Here is a 22398-nt window from a genome sequence, read left to right as displayed (position 1 = left end):
ATCAGTTGCATAACCAGCCCTTAGCTTAGGATATTACCAGAAAATTTGCAGTGGGCAGGATTCCAGTGTCAGGGAAAGGGAAGGGAGTATTTTGTAAAAGAGCTAAATCCTAAATACAAGCAGCAAAGAATCATTTAAATTATGGCTGTTATTTCATAACTTTAATAAAGTTTTGTTTTAATACTTTAAGTGCCAACTGTTTGCCATTTACATAGTGTTTACACTAACTGGTTAGAACATTTTAAGCCAGAAAAATGCTTAGGAACATACAATGCTGCTGTCTATCAGGCCTGATTATTCCTTTAGTCCAGTATTAGTCTGCTCACCTGCTACCTAATCCACTGGAGAAATGAAGGATTGAACCTGGTACCTTCTGCATATAAAGCATATGCTCTACCACTGAGCTATGCTCTCTCTCAATAACAATTGGGAAGCATAATTGGCTTCATGCTTTTTATATCACTGGAAGTTCAAACACTAGGGTCATTCCTTTTTAAATAGCAGATGAACATTCAATAAAGGAGTTTAAAACAGGTCTGCAAAATCTGTGATCCACCAAGTGAACTCCTTGCCTCCTACTTCATCTGCTGCCAGTATGTTAGGCAGGCAAACAGGAGATTAATAAACCTTGTCTGGGATTGCAAAGAAGAAGAAAAAAGGTAAGCAGTCAATAGTCCCCAACAATACATGGATGGTGGGCTGCAGTAGGGTTCCCATATCACAAATGGAGTGCAGATTTGTTACATAATATCCATAGGTCCTTGCATCACAGGCAAATATATTTCTGTTATCCCAGGTTTTTTAATCTGTTTGGGTGATATTCAATAATGATGAAAACTTATGTAAATAGGACTTACCCTTCCTTTCCTTCCTTCTATAACTGCATGTACACAACCTAAATCTGCTGTGGAGAGTTGTGGGATCCTTCAGAGCAGAGATTGAGTTTGTGGCCTTATGGATATGTTGTATTCTAGCCTTTTATTTTTGTGACTCATGCTGGAAGAAAGCAGGCAAAAATATTTTTCATCTCCCAGGGTTCATTGCCAGTGGCAGACTTGCTTTACTAGCTCGCTGCTGGCTGAAATGCAGCCGGCTGTCAGCCAAGGTCACTTCCGTTCAGATGCTGGAAGTCTTCATTAATAAATACAGTACCTTCCTACCAACATCTAAGAGCATCATTCAGAAAACATGATGAACTGAAGCAGGGATGGGGAACATCTGGCTAGCAGACTCATTGTAATCCAGGTGCTGGGATTTTCCCACGGCTACCTCCCCTGTCCTAGGACGTGCCTTCATGTGGTTTTGCTTGTGTTCAGGGAATGTGTCATGCTGAGAGGTAAGTGAGGGGCACATGGGGCTCATCAATCTGGGAAGGAAAACTCTGAATCTAAACCTCCACTGCCTTGTGGTATATCTTTGGGAGAAGAAAAGACTAAGGAGCAAACCCTATACAAATCCGAAGTGGAGTCCTTAGGATGGTTGGATGGTGTGTTGTTCCTCCTGGAACTCCTGCAGCCAAACTGGTGCCAAACGTATGGCTCTGTTTTCCTTTGGACTACATCAGCAAGGCCAAGAGTGAGGTCTTATCATCTGGGCAGCCCAGGACCTCCATACACACTGCCCAGGTTTGTTCCCTGGGGAAGTCATTTGGTGCTGCTAATGCAGTGACTTCACCCCCAGAAGCACACTATTGTCTCTTGAGACAGCTGGATGCCAGCAAAAATATTTAAATGATGGCTGCATTTTACAACATATCTTTTCCCTTACACAATTAAATGGAGACATTTGATTTTATGATAATTTCCCCTATTATCATTAGCATTCATCTTTAAGCTTAGATTAAATGTGCGGGGAAAGGCGGGGAAGATGACTGACTTTACTCCTCTTTATAATCCTAGTTCTTGTGCCATACTGTCCTATATTCTGTAACTGCACAGCTCTGTAAGGGTGCTGCAGAGAAGAATCACAGTTCTAAATTGCAATGAGACTGCATATTTCTCATTCTTCCACTCATTGCAAAATAATACAACACCACATAAACCTTTCTGCTGGAATATATTTGGGGTGGGGTGGGGGAACACTGTAAAATATTAAATACATAGGAAAGACAGACAGAAATGAAATTTTGATGTAATCACACTACAGTCATTTACATTACTTCAGAGAAGAGGCCAGCTCCCAAACTTTCTGCACTTACCGGTACTTTGAAAATAGTTCTAGACAAGGACCAGTTTAAAGAAGACAATGTAATGACTGATGTGCTGAGGCATGATTGATAGACATTGAAAAGACGTGTCAGAATTCTAACATTTAAAAAGTGCCTTATCTTAAAAATGTAGACAAGCAAACGGAACAAGCTGGGTTTTTTTTTTTAAAGGAAATTAGCAATCAAAATAGATAGTTGAAACCATGTTATAAATAGCAAAGCTAAAAATAAGTAGGATTTCTCTGTCATTTCAAATAATTTTGCTGTTACTTGTTAAGTGGCTGTTAGAGCACTTTAGGACTGAGTTTTAAGTCATAAATCATGATGAGGCCCTGCCTGTGATTTCAGAGGTGGTAATATTGTGTGTAATAAGGAAGTTGTATAACTGGCTGACAACATACACGTTTGCCTTCCCAGGTGTTTCGTCTGTGTTTTTACTTTCTGCCATCATTACTTACAGACTTTCAGCGATCATTTCCCATTATATACTGGAAACAACGTTCAAATCAATAACCCATTTGCTATTAGCCCCAGTGGCTACAGGCTAAAGCAAGACTGGATACAGAGCAGCAGCAGCAACACACTTACACCAGTATGTGGCAGAATTGTGCATATTTAGACAATGGCCCAGTTTGCATGCCACCTTAATCCACACTGTTCAGAAGTTTGTGCTTTACTCCTTCCGTGCACCTGCCTGTTGCCTTCCTGGCAAGCCAGTTAGGTTTCATGCAGGTATGGGCTCATGGTTTGTGTCCCACAAAGAAACCATGATCAGTAAGCAAAAAACAAACCTTAGGTGCCACTTGTGGTTTGCTTGGAGAGAAACAAACCAGTAGTCTGGTTTTACACTGTCTCCTTTCTGGTGCAGAAGCAGCAGGACTGGGGGTAGAGTGAAGTGCAGACATGAGCAGTGAGTGCACTGTTTGCTCACATTAAACAATCATTGGTCTAAAGGTAAAGGTACCCTTGACCTTTAGGTCCAGTTGCAGACGACTCTGGGGTTGCGTGCTCATCTCGCTCTATAGGCCAAGGGAGCCAGCGTTTGTCCGCAGACAGCTTCAAGTCATGTGGCCAGCATGGCTAAGCTGCTTCTGGTGAACCAGAGCAGCGCACGGAAACACCGTTTACCTTCCCGTCGGAGCGGTACCTATTTATCTACTTGCACTTTGATGTGCTTTCGAACTGCTAGGTGAGCAGGAGCTGGGACCGAACAACAGGAGCTCACCCCGTCGCGGGGATTTGAACCACCGACCTTCTGATCGGTAAGCCCTAGGCTTAATGCATAAACTAGGCAGAAAGTTAATTTCCTGGAAAAGAAATGATAATGAGGCAAGAGGGGCATATTAGACAAGGCAAAGGGGAAAGGGAAAGAAAGAAAGAAAAGAAAGATTGATGCTAGTGACATACATGTATGTGACCATTGCAAAAGAAAGTTTGGAAAATGTGTATAGTGATTAGGGAACTAGGATTAGCAACATTACAGGTGCCCAGACAAAGAAAGAGGATGTGGGTACAATCTGCTTTACCAGAGGGGAAGAAGTGAGAATAAAGATTGAGAAACTGAGGATAATACACCTGCTTTCTGTTTCCCTGGATCACTGGTAAAAAGATTTTTGAGTAATTTATTGGTGAAAATATTCAGAATTCTGTCCTCATGAAGGATCTAACAGACAGATCTCTTGCATACTCTAGATAGTGAGACATGGGACTCAGGTGCCACATGATCTTAAATTACCCTTGGCTACAGGCAAATTTGTCACACCGTGTCAGGAGAGTTAAATACTGTGTTATGGTGTAATGTGCTTCTTGGCAGCTCACATTGAGCAGGGGACATATTACTGTGTTTTGTACCAGCTGTGCCCTCTGAATACTGGCAGGCCGACAGATAAAGTCCTAAGATGGCAAAAACATGATAACAATTACTGTCTGAATACAAAAGCTTCCAGCCTTTACAGTATAATAGCAGGGTAATCCCATGCTCAAGGAGCTGGCGCAAAGCATGCTGGCCCAATTGAGGCTGCCGTATAGTCCATCGGAAGCCCAGAGGAGGTGAAAGTACCAAGCTGAGCAGGTATTTACAAAGTAAATACACAAAATACAGAATGGTGGAGTATCCAACCTTGCTGCCAGCTGTTGACATACACAGAGGAGTATTTCTAAATCACTCTGTTCTGCTTTGGTCAGAGCTCACCTGGAATACCGTTTCCAGTTCTGGGCACCACATTTTAAGGGGGATATTGACAAGCTGGAACACATGCAGAGGAGGGCGACCAAGGTGATAAAGGATCTGGAGGCCAAGCCTTATGAGGAATGGTTGAGGGAGCTGGGTATGTTTAGCCTGGAAAAGAGGTGACTGAGAGGACATATGATAGCAATTTCTTCAAATATCAAAGGGCTGTCACATGGAAGATGGAGCAAACCTGTTTCTGCTGCTCCAGAGGGCAGGGCTCGAACCAATGGATTCAAATTACAAGGAGATTCCCACTAGTGGGCACCCCTTGGCAGAAAACACCCACTTGGCGTGCTCCATGAGAACTCCAGAGGGGGAAGAGCAGGGTGGAATGGGCAGAGAGCTCCTGTGGTTGAAGCTTTGCATTTAAGTCAAGCATGTCAGGGTTGTGAGCCCCTAGTGCCTTATGGCAGTTAAATCTAGAGGAATAAATGTGGGAATACGCTCTGACGCCTCCCGCGCGTGGCTGCTATCTCTCCGATCTTGTGCTGCCGTGCGCGGAGGAGAGAAGAGGATCCAGCCGGAGTTAGAGCCGGGATCCCTCCGCGCGTCTGAAAGCGCACCAGAAAAGCCTCTGCTAACGGCTGCTGGATTGCTTTCCCGCCCGGAAGGGCTTGTTTTGTTTTACTGAGTTATGATTGGTTAAAACCTGTTTAATGACACTGTTCAGTTCCTTAATAAATGGCCCCTGCCTCAGTTGGAGGCAGTTGGGAGAGCTTGCTACTAGTGAGTGCATTAGAACCATTGACTGCAGTCTCTTTTATTTGGCCTCTTTCCTGCTTTCAGTCACACCTTCTGCTTTACTTCTCGCTCTGCCTATCCTTTCCTTTTCGGAAACCTTCAGAAGCCTTCGTAACGCAACTCCAGAGAAACCTTCAGAACTCCAACAACAATCTCACAACCTTCAGGTTCATAACCAGCGGACCCTTTCACGGCCAGTGGGAGCAGGCACTCTGGAATTACTGGCTGTCCCAGATGCTGGTTATCCACACAAATAAATGTGTTTACTCTTCTCTAAGAACCCTCATTGTGAGTAAACAAATGTGCCAAACTGCATTTTAACTGCTATCTAATCTGTAAGAAAATCAGTCTTGAATATCCATCGTTGGAAAACAACCCTTTCACCATACTGCTTAGCATTTTTAGAATAACCGTTGGACCAGGATCTTCAGCGTTGTACAAACCCGTGCACATCAACCAGTTTGTGCTCAAGCGGATGACTAAGAACAAATCATAGAAAGAAGGTTCTAATAATTATATAGAATCTTTTTTCCCCCTGCATGTTCTTTTAAAATCAGACTTTTAGAATTCCCTGAATAGAATGGAATGCAAATGAGATAAGGGTTCCCATAGGGTCGCTGAGTCCATTATTTGACCCTCCCCACAAGCCAAGTGCAGTTTTCATGATTCACTGCTGAGGAAAACCCGAGTTGAAAAACAACTGGCATGCAAACCGTAAACTTCTTCACCACATATTTTATTTCCTGTTTTTAGAGGGAAGCAAACAGACCAGAGTTCCTGTGTGTGTGTGTGTGTGTGTTTTAATGTCACCCTTTTGAAGTTATAGTGAATTCAAGGTGGTGTCGTAGTGGTGGGAAAAGATAAAGTACGCATTTCCACTATCACTACCAGGTACTTAAGTTGTGGGAAGAAGGGGAAGATCTGTAAATGCTGTCAGACAGATGCATATCTTTGGTCTTGTAGCTATGCTCTGTGGAAAATCACACACTCAGTTGTTGTTGTTGTTTAGTCGTGTCCGACTCTTCATGACCCCACGGACCAGAGCACGCCAGGCGCTCCAGTCTTCTACTGCCTCCCGCAGTTTGGTCAGACTCATGTTGGTAGCTTCAAGAACACTGTCCAACCATCTCTGTCGTCCCCTTGTCCTTGTGCCCTCCATCTTTCCCAACACCAGGGTCTTTTCCAGGGAGTCTTTTCTTCTCATGAGGTGGCCAAAGTATTGGAGCCTCAGCTTCAGGATCTGTCCTTCCAGTGAGCACTCAGGGCTCATTTCCTTCAGAATGGATAGGTTTGATCTTCTTGCAGTCCATGAGACTCTCAAGGGTCTCCTCCAGCACCATAATTCAAAAGCATCAATTCTTCGGCGATCAGCCTTCTTTATGGTCCAGCTCTCACTTCCATACATCACTACTGGGAAAACCATAGCTTTAACTATATGGACCTTTGTCGGCAAGGTGATGTCTCTGCTTTTTAAGATGCTGTCTAGGTTTGTCATTGCTTTTCTCCCAAGAAGCAGGCATCTTTTAATTTTGTGACTGCTGTCACCATCTGCAGTGATAATGGAACCCAAGAAAGTAAAATCTCTCATTGCCTCCATTTCTTCCCCTTCTATTTCCGGCTTGGGATTCATCCAGTCCAGCCTTTCACATGATGAATTCTGCATATAAGTTAAATGTTGTTGTTTTTCCTGGTTGCAGGTTATTCAGAAACTATGCTAGTTACAGGCAAACTATCAATCTCCTCCCTCCCTTATCCTGAGTAAATGAAAAAGTAAAAAGAACCACTGTTTTCCTCTTTTCCAAATTTCTGGTTGCACAACTACTCAGTAAACCAGGCACCCCAACCTCCAGCTCTCCAGATGTTTTGGACTACAATTCCCATCATCCCTGACCACTGGTCCTGTTAGCTAGGGATCATGGGAGTTGTAGGCCAAAACATCTGGAGGGCCGCAGGTTGGGGATGCCTGCAGTAAACAGTGCCCCCAAAGTGCAAAACAAAAAACTAGTGCAAAACAAAACCAAAAACTTTACACCAAGCAGTTAGCTGCTGACAGTGATGCTCTACTTCTCAGAAAAACTTGTTTGTTTGTTTTTTAAAATTAACAAGTGATTTACAACAACAGAAGCAAATATATTTATTGTTAGGTTTATGTTTATTGTTTGTAATAACTTTTAAATCAAAACATGAAAGAGAAAGGCTACAGTACCCGAGAAATCCCTAGCTGTAGTAACAGGTGGGTAGCCGTGTTGGTCTGCCATAGTCAAAACAAAATCGAAAATTCTTTCTAGTAGCACCTTAGAGACCAACTGAGTTAGTTGCTGGTATGAGCTTTCGTGTGCATGCACACTTCTTCAGATACACTGAAACAGAAGTCAGTGTATCACCCATTCCCACCACCCTTCTGAGTAATACCCCTCCCCACTCCCCCACTATATTTAAGGATCTGGTGACTTCTGTTTCAGTGTATCTGAAGAAGTGTGCATGCACACGAAAGCTCATACCAGCAACTAACTCAGTTGGTCTCTAAGGTGCTACTAGAAAGAATTTTCGATTTTGTTTTAGCTGTAGTAAAGCATTGATAATGCTTAGATAACTTGCCCTTTTTGGCTGCAAGCAAATAGCAGTATGGGAGATAGACAGGTAAATAAACATGAAAATGGGTTGTGGGACCTATAGTCCTTTGGATGCTATTGGACTCCAACTTCCATCATCCCCAGCTAGCATGGCTAGGGTGTCTGGGGTGATTGGAGTTGTATTCCAACAACATTCAGTGGGCCATCGGTTTTCCATCCCCTTATTAATGTGATATTTTTCTACTGAAAGCAAAGTGTTGAAGAGAACAAAGAGTTAAATGTGTGGGTACAACTGAAACCAAGTGATGCTAAAAATAAAAGTGGAATTTCCCCCAAACACTGAATGACAACTAAACGAGGAGGTATGTGGCAACTTAAAAACTGACAAATGTACTGTGGCACAGACATTTATGAACTGAAGTGCACTACACATACACACGCAGACTATTTCAAACCCTCCAACATTTCTCCAGTGAAAATAGGGATGTCCTAGTCCATAATAATAATAACAACAACAACAACAATAATTTTATTATTTATACCCCACCCATCTGACTGGGTTGCCCCAGCCACTCTGGGCAGCTTCCAACATATATAAAAACATTAAACATTAAACATTAAACTGTAAACCACCTTGGGTGCCTTGGCAAAAAGACAGTATACAAATACAACGAATAAGAAAAAAATCTTAGCTAGTGTTCGGACACCTGTTGAAAAGGTGGCTCATTTTTTAGACACAGGCGGCTTGGGCTAGGGCTTCAAGGTAGGCACTTCTTAAAGTAGCAGTGCAGTCTAGTCTCTGAGAATGTTAATGTTTGTAAAATATAAAAGGGGCTTGGAAATGCGTCAACTGAGACAGGCGAAAGCTCTGTGTACGGGCTGCTATAGGAGCCTGTCAATTGTTGTTCTGAGGGACGAAATCATTGCTTATTGAGTCCGTAATCAAGCTATAATAAACACTGCTATCCTTCACTTATTGCTTTGGTCATGGCATTCGGATAGAGTAAAAGAACAGTTGCTGCTGGTAATACAAGGGACAATACGTCCAATTCTGGAAGAGGGTGATTCCTTTCAGAAGAGCTAGTAAAATAATATAGGGCGGATACAAAGTCAAGATGCAAAGAGAGCCATGCTCTTTCCCCATGAGACAAGTTGCTTAGAATGAAGGCCACAGTCTTGACACCTGGATTTTATAAGGTTTTTTGGAACCAGGTTGGCAGTGGGGATGTTAGCTGATAGTGCTAAGCCAGGGGCCTACTGACTGAGTCAGTTAGCTTGCATTGCAACTAAGCTGGCACCCTTTGGAGACAAAGTGCCTTGTGTTTGCTTGAGACAGCTCATGACCTGCTAGCCTACTTACAAACACACTGGCCATTAAGATGGACCAAGTTTCTATGCAGAGATAATATCATATCTGAGGGACTTCTGGGGAGATGCACGGTGTGTTCTATGTATAGAGTCATTGCACCCCATGCATGAATTCCCTGTTGGTGGAGGTCACACAACTTTATCAGTATTGAGAAGTAATTGAGAAGAGCTGCATTGAAGCAGTAATAACGGCACATTATTTGTTGGAGCACTTTGGGGGACAGAAAAAAACAGCATTTTGAGTGGTAGTGCACTTGTCACCATTACATATATTTGGGCATGCAGTCCTTCTAAATAATTTCAAAATCTTGATCTTCAGAGCTTTGCTTCTGTTGTGTTTCATATTTGGTTGTTAGCTTCATGGAAGCTTCCTGGAATTCCTTGTTCACAAAGTAATAGCAAATGGCATCCAAACAGCAGTTGGTGTTGGCAATAATTCCTGCAAGGTTTGTAAAGTTGTCAATTTTTTCTATCTGAGTGCAGCTGGCCTCAGTGTAGTCAGCTATGAACCGAATTAAGTATGCAAGATGAATAGGTAAGAAGCATATGACAAATACGCTCATATTTGCAAAAATGATATTGATTGCTTTCTGGATGCGCTTTTCTTCATATGGGTTTGTTTTCTTCTTCTTCACGAGTTTCTTTGTGATTTGAATGGAACAGAAACTAAAAATAGTTAATGGTATAAAAAATCCCCAAATGACAGATGCAAATACATACATTGATGGTTCTCTGGAAATCCTTCTAAAGCAAGTGCCTGATGAAGCTCGTTTCTCAAAATTTTTAGTCACATATACAATGCTGATAATCAAGGCCCAGAGAAACCCAGAGATAACTACTGACTTCAGAGGGGAACGTATAAGCTTTGCTTTGAGGGGATATTTTATGGCAATGTATCGATCAATTGCTGTGATGGTGATAAGGAAGATGCTCATATACCTGTTAATGAAGTATGTAGACTCAAAGACCAAACACAGTGTAGTCACATCGTTTCTCTTATAAGCCATCTTGAAAGGCAAAGTAAAAAGCAACAAAAAATCTGCAATGGCTAAATTGGTCATGTATACTCTCGTTTCAGTCCACTTGCTCAGATTGCAACAGAATATCTTCAAGGCCAAGGCATTTAGGATGACTCCAATGCAGAAAACGGGGAAATAAATAAGTGCTTGAGTGAGAAATATCAGTTCACTGCTAGTGTTGTTGCAGTTCAATTGTTGATGCACTTCTTGGGTCATTTCCCACACCGGTGCTGTAAAAGAAGCATGCTATGGTTATTATACAACTTTAGTCGCCAGGCAAAAACGTTCCTCTTCAACAGGGCCTTTGGCTGTTTAACATCCTATGCACTTTGGGATGTGTTAGTGGGAGTGGGTGTGGGGAGTGGGGTTATTGGTTTGTTTTTGTTTTTATTGTGTGTTTTCTTAATAAAAAATCTTTAATACTTCTAAAGAGTTTTGCATTCCAAATATTTTGCTTATTTAAATATGTATGCTTATTTAAATATGTACGATTATTTAAATATGTACGCTTATTTAAATATGTAAGCAGCACTGTCATATAAATTATGACAGCTGCCCCATAAAAGTACATCAGTATTATTTATCCTCATATAGCAGTAGATACCCATGTAGTCCTGATCAGTTATAACTGGAGATCTCTCCCCCCCCCCCGACATGGTTATAACCAGCAGGAGTGCCAGTTGGCCCTGCAGCCATAGGTGCCCAGGGCTGTGGGTGCCATTCAGCTTGCATGGCCCTGGCACTGAAATTTGTGAGTGCCCTGTCCCTTCATAGGGAATTTTGTGGGTGCTCTGGCACCTAGGGCCCTAGGGAGTTGGCACCTATGATAACCAGCCTGAACCAGAGGGGTCTGCAGTCATCCTTGGAGCTAACTGCATGGAGTTAGTGCCAACACTGTTTACAGTTATAGTCATGTTTTTTTTTAAATTAATATTTATTGAGTTTTTATCCAAAAACATACATAAAGAAAAAACATAACTACAATAACAACAAACACAAAAACACAACAAAAACAACAACTTATTATATTTCTAAAGAAAATAATGATACTTCCTCACATCTTAGTGGGACTTCCTCCTGTCTCCTCCTCCTGCGTCCCTTGTGAATACCTTTTTTGTAACTTCCAAAATCTCCCATAATTCTATTTTATTTTCTAACAACAAAATTCATTAATATCTCATACCTCTTAACTTATATTATATCATTGTCTAATTAATTAAACTTATATCTTATCCTAATCCTTATCATCTTCTAATTTATTCATCTATCTTCTACTCTACAACCTATCTTATCCTCAGGTTATATCTAACTATCAATCATACAATGATCTTTTAAATACAGTTTAAAATTCTTCCACTCTTTCTCCACCGCGTCGTCCCTCTGGTCCCGGAGTTTCCCGGTCATTTCTGCAAGCTCCATATAGTCCATCTATAGTCATGTTGCCATTATAATGTAGTCAGGGAGTCCTGTACGACAATCTCTTGAAGCTCAACTAGATTTGGTGTCACAAAGGACCTTCTATCCGCTGAGGCTGACGTGCTGACTGTAGACAGAGGGAGACTAGTCACAATGATCCATGCTCTGGCAACTTCAAACTTGGGCTACTCTGCAGACAGTTTGAAAACTACAGCTAGTCCACAACACTGCAGCCAAGTTGCTGACAAGGATCTGGTGCAGAAACCATTGCTTGCCAGTTTTGAAACCAATGAATGAGCATCTATTAGAACATTCTGTTCTATTCCCACTATGCAAAGTGATTGCCCTTATCTAGTGATTAAATTAGAATAACAAGATAGCATATAAATTATGTACATAACAAATAATGTGTAAAGTTGACCTTGCAGAGTCTCGTTTAAGGACTTCACTATCTCACAAATGGAGAAAATTGTCCCATCGTGAGATTAAAAAGAGAAAGATAAACAAGCCACCCATATTTTTGATTTTCACACTATTTGCTTCCCAACTGCATATTTTTAACAGCTGCTAGATTAGGAAAAAAAAGCCTGAGTTTACACACATTAGTGGATTCTAGCCTGCAGAAAAGCCTGGGACAACCTTTTTGGCAGGCTGCAATCCACTGCTGTGTAAACTCAGTCTTTGCTTCTAATCTGGCGGCTGTTAAAGAAATAGACAGATGTGAACCCTGGAAGCAAAGACTTTGCAAATCTGAGTGGTGATCAGCTGCAGCAGAGAGAAGCTATCAGATTAAACGCACAAAGACAATGTCTCCACACAGCAGAACTTACCACTCAAGAGTTCCAAGTAGTCCACTTGAACAGGTCTGGCCGGGATCTTTTGGTTGAGCTTGAAGTATCCTTGCCGTAGGTTTGTTTTCTTTTCAACTCAAGGTGGCAAGTCTGGCTACTCAGCCTCCTCTTTTGAAAATCTTGTTCTCACAGCCTGTTTCTCCTGTGAACCAGTTGTCCCGCTCTTGAAAAGGTGTCTTGAAATCCTGTCTTGAAAAGGTTAGTATTTTAATTTTGAAGTTAGTTTTCTCAGAATTCGTAGGCACAGTCGGAAATTTTTAAGACTGCATCTTCGTCAGTTAGATCTTTTATCTATTTATGTGTATATAGCCTTTCCTGCAAACACAATTTTTTTCATGACTAATAAGTCACCTGCTGTTTTTCTGCTGTTAAATAATGCTTAGCCAAGGAAATGCATTCAAAGGCTTGTGGTCTGTTGCAAAATACAGCGCAGTATTTCACTAAGAACGTAAGAACAGTCTGCCGGATCAAGCCAATAGCCTATCTAGTCCAAACTGTCTTTATGCATTGTTTTTAAAGCTGCAAAGCTTCACTGGGACCTTGGGGTGAAGGGCAGATAAGAAGAAGTAAGGAAATAAATAAAAAATATTCTCCTTGCTTTCTGGTTTCCCTGCATTCCCTCCAGTTCATCCTCCTTGCTTTTTGACTTCCCTGCTTTCCTTCTCCTCCTGTCCCCCCCCCCATTTCCATTTAGTGCCCCTTGCTTCACCATGGCATTTCTCCTCCCCATTTCATGCCATATTCATTGCCCTTCCTTTCCCTTCCACTAATCCACAGAGTCCGGGTCATAGGAGCCAACTCCTAGGGGCCAAGGGGGCTTCGGTCCCCCCAAATAAAATATTTTTTTGGGGGGGGGCTTCCCTAAAAGTTGATGGGCACTGCCGTTCAAATGGTGTGTGCGCACCATGTCATGTGAGTGATTATGCGGGAGAAGGGCTTACCTGGCCCCACTCCAATATTTTATTGAAGTTGGCACCACTGGCTCTGAGCAAATTCCATTCTACCTATGTGTGCAGCTTTCTCCTGACGGGCAGGTTCCCAGCTTTGCAAGAGAACAGCTTCAGTCTCTAGCCAGTAAGCCATGCTGCAAATGCAAGAGAGAGGTCAGTTTGCAGAATGGAAAGAGGAGGCATGCATTTGGGGGGGGGAGGGGAGGGAGAAAAAGGAATGCTCTTTCACTACCACCATAACTTCTCTACATCCAACAACAAATTTCAGTCAGTAAAAAACGCAAGGAGGTTGTAAAGCAGGTCTGAGCCCCGACAGAGAGGCTTGATATTCCCTATCCATGCTCTGACCTATGCTCTATTCTTCTTTGTGGTGAACTAGCTATAACAGAGCTGGAGGAAGAGTAGAGAGGAAAACAAATCCTTGAAAAAAAATCTTCCAACATTCAAAAGGCATCTTCAGTTTAATGCAGGCCAGGAATCAGGACCCCAAATTGGAAGTTAGCAAGCTGCAGGCTGTGAGGTAGGTCACACCAGCGGCCAAAAGTGACTGGCAGTTGAATATACACATATCCATTTATCATTCTTTTCTGTCTTCAGAGGCGGTGAACAGGATACAAGAGAGTCAAAGTGTATATTAAATTGTTTATTTAATACGTTTTAACACATGTTCATGATCAGTTGTTTCAAGGCACATGCACCCAAAGTGGTTTTTTTTAAAAAAATAATAATAATGTAAAGCTTTCAAAAACACCGTCTTACACAACAGCAATTAAACCAGCCACAGTAAAATAAAAAACATTTGAAGCTCAAAAATTAACAGTAAACTCAGTTAGGGAAAGCTCTGGAGCATGGGTAGGCAAACTAAGGTCTGGGGGCCGGATCCAGCCCAATCGCCTTCTAAATCCGGCCCGCAGACAGTCCGGGAATCAGTGTGTTTTTACATGAGTAGAACGTGTGCTTTTATTTAAAATGCTTCTCTGGGTTATTTGTGGGGCATAGGAACTCATTCATTATTATTATTTTTTCAAAATATAGTCCAGCCCCCCACAAGGTCTGAGGGACAGTGGACCGGCCCCCTGCTGAAAAAGTTTGCTGACCCCTGCTCTGGAGGATGAAATACCTGATTCTCGAAGGAAAAGGCATCCCCTTGTCATCCTTTGAAAAAAAAAAAAAAAAGGAGGGATGGTGGCAAATGGCTGACAGTTTCTACAACCACCTGGGTCTTGGGAGGGGATCTAATAACCTCTTTCAATGGGACCAGAACCACACCTTCTCTTAATGAACTATTTATGGAGACACATCACTTTGTTATTTGCTTGTTGTCCTTAATATAGTTAGTAAATTGAACTAAGGGCAGGGACAAGGGTGGCGCTGTGGTCTAAACCACTGAGCCTAGGGCTTGCTGATCAGAAGGTCGGTGGTTCGAATCCCCTGACAGGGTGAGCTCCCGTTGCTCGGTCCCAGCTCCTGCCCACCTAGCAGTTTGAAAGCACATCCAAGTAGATAAATAGGTACCACTCCGGCAGGAAGGTAAACAGCGTTTCCGTGCGCTGCTCTGGTTCGCCAGAAGCGGCTTAGTCATGCTGGCCACATGACCCGGAAGCTGTCTATAGAGCGAGATGAGCGCGCAACCCTAGAGTTGTCCGCGACTGGACTTAACTGTCAGGGGTACCTTTACCTTCACCTTTTAAATTGAACTAGGAGCTGTGATTCAGTACAGCAGCAGGCCTGATTAGCTGGATGCAATTGGAAATGTGGTTTTGCTTGATGCCCTCCATTTTCCCCAAGGCAATCTGTGGCTGAAGCAGTATGCTTGAAATGAAACCACAATGCTGACAAGATATGTCAGAGATCTCCCATCTTTTAAACCAAGGCTTTGTTTCCGAGAGCTCATTTCTCAGAGCCCCCCCCCCCCAATTGATTACTATGACTCAGCTGAATCCAATAAAAACCCATCACAGCAAATAATTGTTCACATGACCCCAATTAAGTATTGAAATATATTTCAAGGAAAAGCAAACATCTATAAGAGAAGGGGTGTAGAATGGGGAATACAGATAGGAACAGAGTGAACTGTTTTCATTCACAATAGAGTGCTCATCTTTTTTGGATATGGGTTCTGCAGGGAAATGTCATACAAGCCTCCTGTCGTCTCTTTGCAGAAGTACAAAAATATTTTTCTTATTGGGGGTGGTGGTGGTGGAACCCCCAAAGGGTGTTTTTATAAACAAAAACAAGAAACTCATTAAGGACTGAGTATGTTCAGTGGGTAGACTACATTGATTGGCTGCTGAAGGGGAAAATGTAACGCCTGGGGGGCAGGAGTGCCAGCTCCTGGGGGTTGAGCCCTTTTGGCCCCCCTATATAAATTTGGAGTAGGGGCTGGGGCCCCCAATGTTCAAAAAGCATGGAGCCGATTGAAGGACAGTTCCAGTGGCTGGCTCCTTCCCCTCCTGTTCCTGCCACGGTAGTGAAGTCACCAGCCATTGAAGCCCCCCTTTGAAGCTGGTGCATCTGCTGGGGGGACAAGAAGGAGGAGGAACGGAATGATGGGGAGTGTCTGGAAACCTGAACAGGAGTACTTGCCAACTGCAACATTTTGTTGCAGCAGGTACCAGTTGTCCTACATACAGTATTACTAATGAACTCATTTTCTAAGTTACGCAGCCAGAATGGCATCGACCACACACAAGAGGGTGGTATTGCTATCAAGAGGCTTGGGGGGGACCCCAAGGGTTGTAGAAGTACACCCACTACAAAACCCCCCACCTACTTTAGAAAAAAAACCCTCAGGTGGAAGAAACCCCTAAACAGCCCAATTGGGCCTGTGTCCATGCTTCCTGGCCACAGAATGCAGACTGACTGCTGGAAGGTGGGAGGGGAGATGGAAACCAGGGGAGAGGGAAGGAACTAGATGCAGTATGCTGTTAAGGGCATGGCTGGCTAGCAAGAACCCTGAACAAGGGCATTTGAGCTGCAGCTCAGTAGCAGAGCATCTGCCTTGCATGCAAAGGTCCCAGGTAGAATCCCTGGCAGGCAAGACTGAGAGAAACCCTCTGTCTGAACTACTGCTAGTCAGTGTAGACCAGGCATAGGCAAACTCGGCTCTCCAGATGTTTTGGGACTACAACTCCCATGATCCCTAGCTAACAGGATCAGTGGTCAGGGATGATGGGAATTGTAGTCCCAAAACATCTGGAGGGCCGAGTTTGCCTGTGCCTGGTGTAGACAATATGGAGCTGGGTGGAGCAATGGTCCGACTCGGTGCAGGGCAGTTTCCTGTGTTCACTGCATAGGGAAGGTCCTACTTCTGTTTCTGAGAATAGCTATCAAGGTGCAGCCCAGGCTTGGCACCATGGTAGTACCCTTAAACCACATAGCTCAGTCTGCCAGGCTTGTGGTTATGCTGTAGCCTGTCTGCCAGGAACTGTGCTTCAAGACTTAACATTAGCAGGAAAATAACCATGCATGTTATGCAAATAATATGCGCATTTCTGAATAACCTTCTAGAATAAGCACATCACTTCATATGTTCACACATACACACAGAGAGATTTTTTCTGGGGGTCCGCAGGGGTCTGCATACCCCTAAACATTTTGTGAATCTTTGTACTTTTGTCTATTTACTGTGTTTATTTTTCCCAATTTGAACTATAAAATGGTGATTTTCTTGAGTCAAAATGAGAGTACCCCTAAAGATTTTTTAAAGAAAAAAGCACTGTGTGTGTGTGTGTGTGTGTGTGTGTGTGTGTAAGTGTAAATGTAAGTGTAATGAATTGACCCTTTAACTGACAGAAGGAAGTACATTTCTTTCTTACAGACAATTCCTTTTTGCATACAAAAAAGAGAAATATATTTATGTGTTAAATTAGTACCTCACCTTGACCCCAAGGAGCTCAATTTGGCAATCATAGTTTTGCCTTTCCCAATTTTATCTGCACAACTTCCCTGTGAGGTAGGTTAGACTGAGGCCTCATTTGCACTATACATTTGAAGCAGTATCATGCAAGTTTAAACAGCCATTGTTTCCCCCCAAAGTAGTTACGTAGTTTGTTAAGGGTGTTGAGAGTTGCTGGGAGACCCCTATTCCCCTCACACAGTTACAATTCTCAGAGTGGTTTAACAATACCTCTTCCCAGGGAATTGTGGGAATTGTAGCTCTGTGGGGGGGGGATAGGAGTCTCCCTTAACAAACTACACTTCCCAGGATTCTTTGGGCAAAGCCATATATATTTAAAGGGGTATGATGCTGCTTTAAATGTATAGAGCAGGTTGGGGCCTGAGAGACAGTGAGTGGCTGAAAGTTAGCTTCACAGTAGAGTGGGGATTTGAACTCTGGTCTCATAGTTCTAGTCCAGCACTCTAACCACTGCACAATGCTTCTATATAAAAACTATATTGCACATCATACAAAAAACAGCATTTATTTTTTTAAAAAAGGTAAAGCTCTTAATATAGTACATGCATTCTGCAACCAAATGTATATCAATCATAAAACAAACTTACAAAGCATAATACAAATCCATCATTGTAAGTTGTATCAGCTGCAAACTAAAAGCACTAATTCAGCTGAGGAAGGCCTGAGTATAAAGACAGGATTTCAACATGAAAAATACCATATTGGATATAGGGATATGTATATTTCCGCAAGAAGCATGAATCCAGAACATAATTTGCCGTTTCAGCTAGAGATGTTAAACCAGCACACTGATCTCCATCGGCGATAATTCAAGGGAGCAGCATCGGTTTAAAATGTATCAGCTAAAATTAACGTGATATCCACTTTGTTTACTGGTCTTGAATAGTCTGTGGGGCTTTGTTTGACATAGCGTTCGAAAGGCGACGTTTCAGTTGACTGGACATAGTGCTCCAAAGGTGAGACTAGACGCATCTTACAATGACATTGTGATTTCAGCTGTTTAAACTTTGCAGTTGTGAATTTTCGGGTGTTTTGCTTTGCAGCTGTGAATCTTGAGTTAAGTTGGACCTGGACCGCATTGTGTTAAAGGGAGGCAAGAGAGCTGCAACTTCCTGGAATTCCTTAGCAACCATGTAATAGCACATGGCATCCAAGCAGCAATTTAGCTTGGTTATTAACGCAGTTGCGTGTATGGCATTGGCAATGGCTTGCGACACCTCGCAGTCAGCCCCTTCTAATGCTTTTGCTACGTAGCTAAACAGTAAACTCAAGTGGAAAGGCAGGAAGCATATAATGAAGGTGGCCAAGTTCACTGAGACTACCCAGATGGCTTTCTGGGTTAACTTTTCTTCATGAGGACTAGCATTATGTTTCTTCCTGAGGCATCGGATGACTTGTATGGAACAAAACAACAATATAACCAGTGGTATGAAAAAGAAAATGATTAATCTGACCAGGGTATGAGCTTTGTTAGAAAGTCTATGGAAACAAAAAATTTCTTTTCTCAAAGAGAGACTGAATAGGATTGTATAAAGCAAGCAACAGAGCCAAAGAAATAAGCAGGAAAGAGCTGCCTTCCACGGAGACCTGATTACTTTGGCTTTCAGAGGATGTTTGATTGCAATGTACCGATCAACCGCTATTAGCATGATGATGCCCATGCTCATTGGCATGTTCATGCTACTGATTCCGAATATGACACGGCAAAAGTCATCCACGGGCCATTTGTGGTAGTGAAAGTACATTATGAATGGTAAGATAAGGACCAGCGTGTAGTCTGCCAGGGCTAAATTGATCATGTAAACTCTGGTCTCTGTCCATTTGCCCAGTTTGAAGCAGAAAACCCACAAGGCAACTGTGTTAAATACGATTCCGAAAAAGGTGATTAGGCTGTAAAGAATAATTTCAAAAGTAACTATGCCTGTCTCAATCGTGCCATTGCAGTTCGCCATTATGACAGTTTTCTGTAAAGAGATATTTTAAAAATAAGTAGCAAAAATGGAATGCAGGGATAATTAAAGCTAGATTATTCTAACAACAGCACCCGGATTATTTAGATCCATTCCTATTATTATTATTATTATTTGTCAAATTTGTATTCCACTGTATACCTGTAGATCTCAGGGCAGTTCACGATCTGTGTCTGGGCCTGGCAATTGAACTAAAGAGTTTTGGGGTGAGGTGCCATGGTCCTAAAATTCCATCTGTAGCTGACTAAATAATGCTTGTGAAATGTGTGGATTGCTTTGTTTTTTGATTTGTCTTTTTACTGAAAGGGGCTGTCTGTTTTAGCAGAGGATTGGCTGCTTGACTCATTCCCCCTTCATATAATTTCTCTGCTTTCCAAGTAAATTTTCTTCTCACAGAGAAAAAAATACAGTGACTTTGCATACGCCCCCCCCCCCCGGGCAAGAAAGGAGCTGTTGAGAGTGATTTTGAATGTGACAATGACATTCAGCCTCTGGGCAGTACCTTCCTCCAGTTTTCACCAATCTTGCTCTGATGTTGCCTGACTTTGTCTCTGTCACATCTGCACCATACATTTAAAGTGCTACGATACCACTTTTTACAGGCATGGCTTGTCTCGAATAACAATGGGAGATGTAGTTTGTAAGGGGAGTTCACAGTTGTTAGGACAGTGTTTCTCCAGCTCGGCTCTCCAGCTGTTGTTGGACTACAACTGCTGTCATCCCTAGCTAGCAGGATCAGTGGTGAGGAATGATGGGAGTTGTAGTCCAACAACAGTGAATAAACTTTGTGTTAGGAGAACCTTATTCCCCTCACGCACCTACAGTTCCCTGGATGGTTTCACAATCAGTTTTCCAAGGGAACTCTAATTGTAGCTCTGTGAGGAGGAATAGCAGTATCCTCACAACTCTCAGCACCCTTAGCAAACTAGAGTATTAGAGTACTATTACAGTGCTTTAAATGTATGTTGTGTATTTGTGTGTTTATAAGAGTAGAGAGATACAATCAAACCTCGGATCCCGGCCGCCTCCATTTTGGAACGTTTCGGCTCCCGAATGTCGAAAACCCGGAAGTAAACGCTCCGCTTATCAATCACTTTTCCAAAGCTGAATGTCCAACGCGGCTTCCGCTTGAATGCAGGAAGCTCCTGCAACCAATTGGAAGCCACACCTCAGTTTTCGAACATTTCGGAAGCCGAACGGGCTTCTGGAATGGATTACATTCGACAACTGAGGTTTGATTGTAGTTTATGCATGTCTTATGTATTGTCTAGTTTGACCCTCAAGTATGGGAAGTTTCTAAAACAGGACCTGTTAGTATTAATGAAAGTTGCACAGTACATAGATTTATACGCTACCATGCAAGTAGGAGTTGAAACAAGAACCAAGCAAAATAGGTTATGAAAAATATATGGTCTGATCTGATTCAGAAGCCTGTTATTAAACTGCTTATGAAAGGGAATCTTTCCAGCACCCCTCATATCTTACGCCCAATCATTCTGTTATGAATGGCTGGGGCAACCCAGGACTCAGCTACATTACTCATGTTACAATGCTATAACTGCGTCATAAACATGCAACACCAGAGGGCGCTGTAGAGCTAAAAACATTGTCTATGCGATTTTACAGAGTTTTTTTTCATTTTGTTATGATTTAATTTATGACTTATTTATAGTGTTTTTCCTGTGTGTAGATTCATCCCCTAGTCAGATGGGCAGGTGCAATTAATAAAATAATAATAATTATTATTTTTAAATGAGAAATGTAGTTTGTATTTTTGCTCAGCCTTCAGTGGAGCAAAATGTAAAAGAAGAATGCAACGCATGATTACCTACCTTATCTGATTGCAGTTGCCCACAAGGAAATGTTCAGTTTAACATAACCTTGATTATCTGGATGCCATAGGAAACATTTCATCTGATAGCTGATGGCACCACTTGTTCTATCTGATGCCTCCAACTTTTCAGAATGCTAGTTCAGCAGGAGCTCTGCAAGCAAGTGCCATAGCATTAGTAGTATCTGAGGTAAAATTTTGCATCGTTCCTGGAGAGGGGAAACCCAGCTCTTTATCACAAAGCGATAAGCTTCAGAAACTTATACATACCTTGCCAGATTCTCCTCTGATTCCTTGTGCCCTTTTCATGTCACATTACTCCCTTGTGATAGTTTTGTTGTTGCATCTACCCCCATTTCCCTCCCTCAGTATTTAATCTATATTGAATCATCACATTGATCTATGTAATTTTTCGCCATATTTTTCCACAGAAAGAAGAATCTGGAACTATTTACATGCGAGGCCTGCGCTACCCTGCTGAGCTTTGTCAGCACTGGAAACATAATCTCAAAATACATGAAATTATGCGAGTTGCTATACCAGGAAGCTACTCCACAGAAAATATTTCTGCAGAAATATGGATAAAACTAATTTGAGTTCCTGCTGTTTCTGTATAGTCCTATAGAACTCAGTTAATTATAACATATACTAACCTTGTATACAAGTTGGAAACAGCTTGTTCGATGGTTGAGTGCAGAGTTTGTATCAGGAAAGGACAAGCGCCATTGCCAGTGCCTTTTAAAAACTAGCTGTATGTCTTATTTGCATTGCCTCTTTGTCTCTATGATATAAATCAGTTTTCTCCCCAACTGAAGTCTCTGAGTGGTTGGGTATGTCGTATTAAACCGTACAGAGTCTTGCGTGCTAAAGGGCTGGTTTGTGGCTTTCTTAGAAGCAAAGGGCATTACCCTAGTAGAGTTTCTCTTCTCTAAGTCATGACGGAAATGGGTTTTCATTTCACTCTTGCGTCAGGCATAAAACATTCTTTCTCTCATTTACTTTCTGCTGCATCCCTGTTGCCTGTTACTGGAGAGTAAGACCCATTGAAAAAGTAATGAAATTTACTGCTGAGCTAACAGGTGTAACGCAACACACTTAGATGTTATTTGTTAACTTACCTGTTTGTTTGAGGACACCGTTAAATGCACCTAGAGAGCACACTACACCGGGCAAATGAGAACTGTCAAATCAGAATAAAAAGTTGTACAGATCAGTGTTTTGTTCTGTTTGTGTTGATGCAGTGGTTTTTTTTTTTTTTTTTTTTTTTACTGGGAGGGGGACTCAGGGGTATGCAAACCCCTAAACATTCTGTGAATCTAGGTTT

General features: G+C 42.2%; 2 protein-coding genes across 2 annotated transcripts; both read right to left on the bottom strand.

The window, feature by feature from the left end:
* Nucleotides 1-9408: 9408 nt before the first annotated feature.
* On the bottom strand, nt 9409-12658 carry LOC117046373 (G-protein coupled receptor 35-like). The gene is made up of 2 exons (XM_033148172.1): nt 12384-12658; nt 9409-10367 (listed from the first exon to the last, which is right to left on the bottom strand). The coding sequence occupies exon 2, from the start codon at nt 10351-10353 to the stop codon at nt 9409-9411; it is 945 nt and encodes a 314-aa protein (XP_033004063.1). The 5' UTR covers nt 10354-10367; nt 12384-12658.
* A 5163-nt stretch (nt 12659-17821) lies between these two features.
* Nucleotides 17822-21769, bottom strand: LOC117046322 (G-protein coupled receptor 35-like). The gene is made up of 3 exons (XM_033148115.1): nt 21728-21769; nt 21076-21228; nt 17822-19237 (listed from the first exon to the last, which is right to left on the bottom strand). Exon 3 carries the CDS (start codon nt 19223-19225, stop codon nt 18266-18268), a length of 960 nt encoding a protein of 319 aa, XP_033004006.1. The 5' UTR covers nt 19226-19237; nt 21076-21228; nt 21728-21769; the 3' UTR covers nt 17822-18265.
* Nucleotides 21770-22398: the final 629 nt, after the last annotated feature.

The sequence above is a fragment of the Lacerta agilis genome, chromosome 5 (genome assembly GCF_009819535.1).
Source record: "Lacerta agilis isolate rLacAgi1 chromosome 5, rLacAgi1.pri, whole genome shotgun sequence".
NCBI classification, from domain to species: domain Eukaryota; kingdom Metazoa; phylum Chordata; class Lepidosauria; order Squamata; family Lacertidae; genus Lacerta; species Lacerta agilis.
This window is presented reverse-complemented; position numbering and strand designations above follow the sequence as displayed.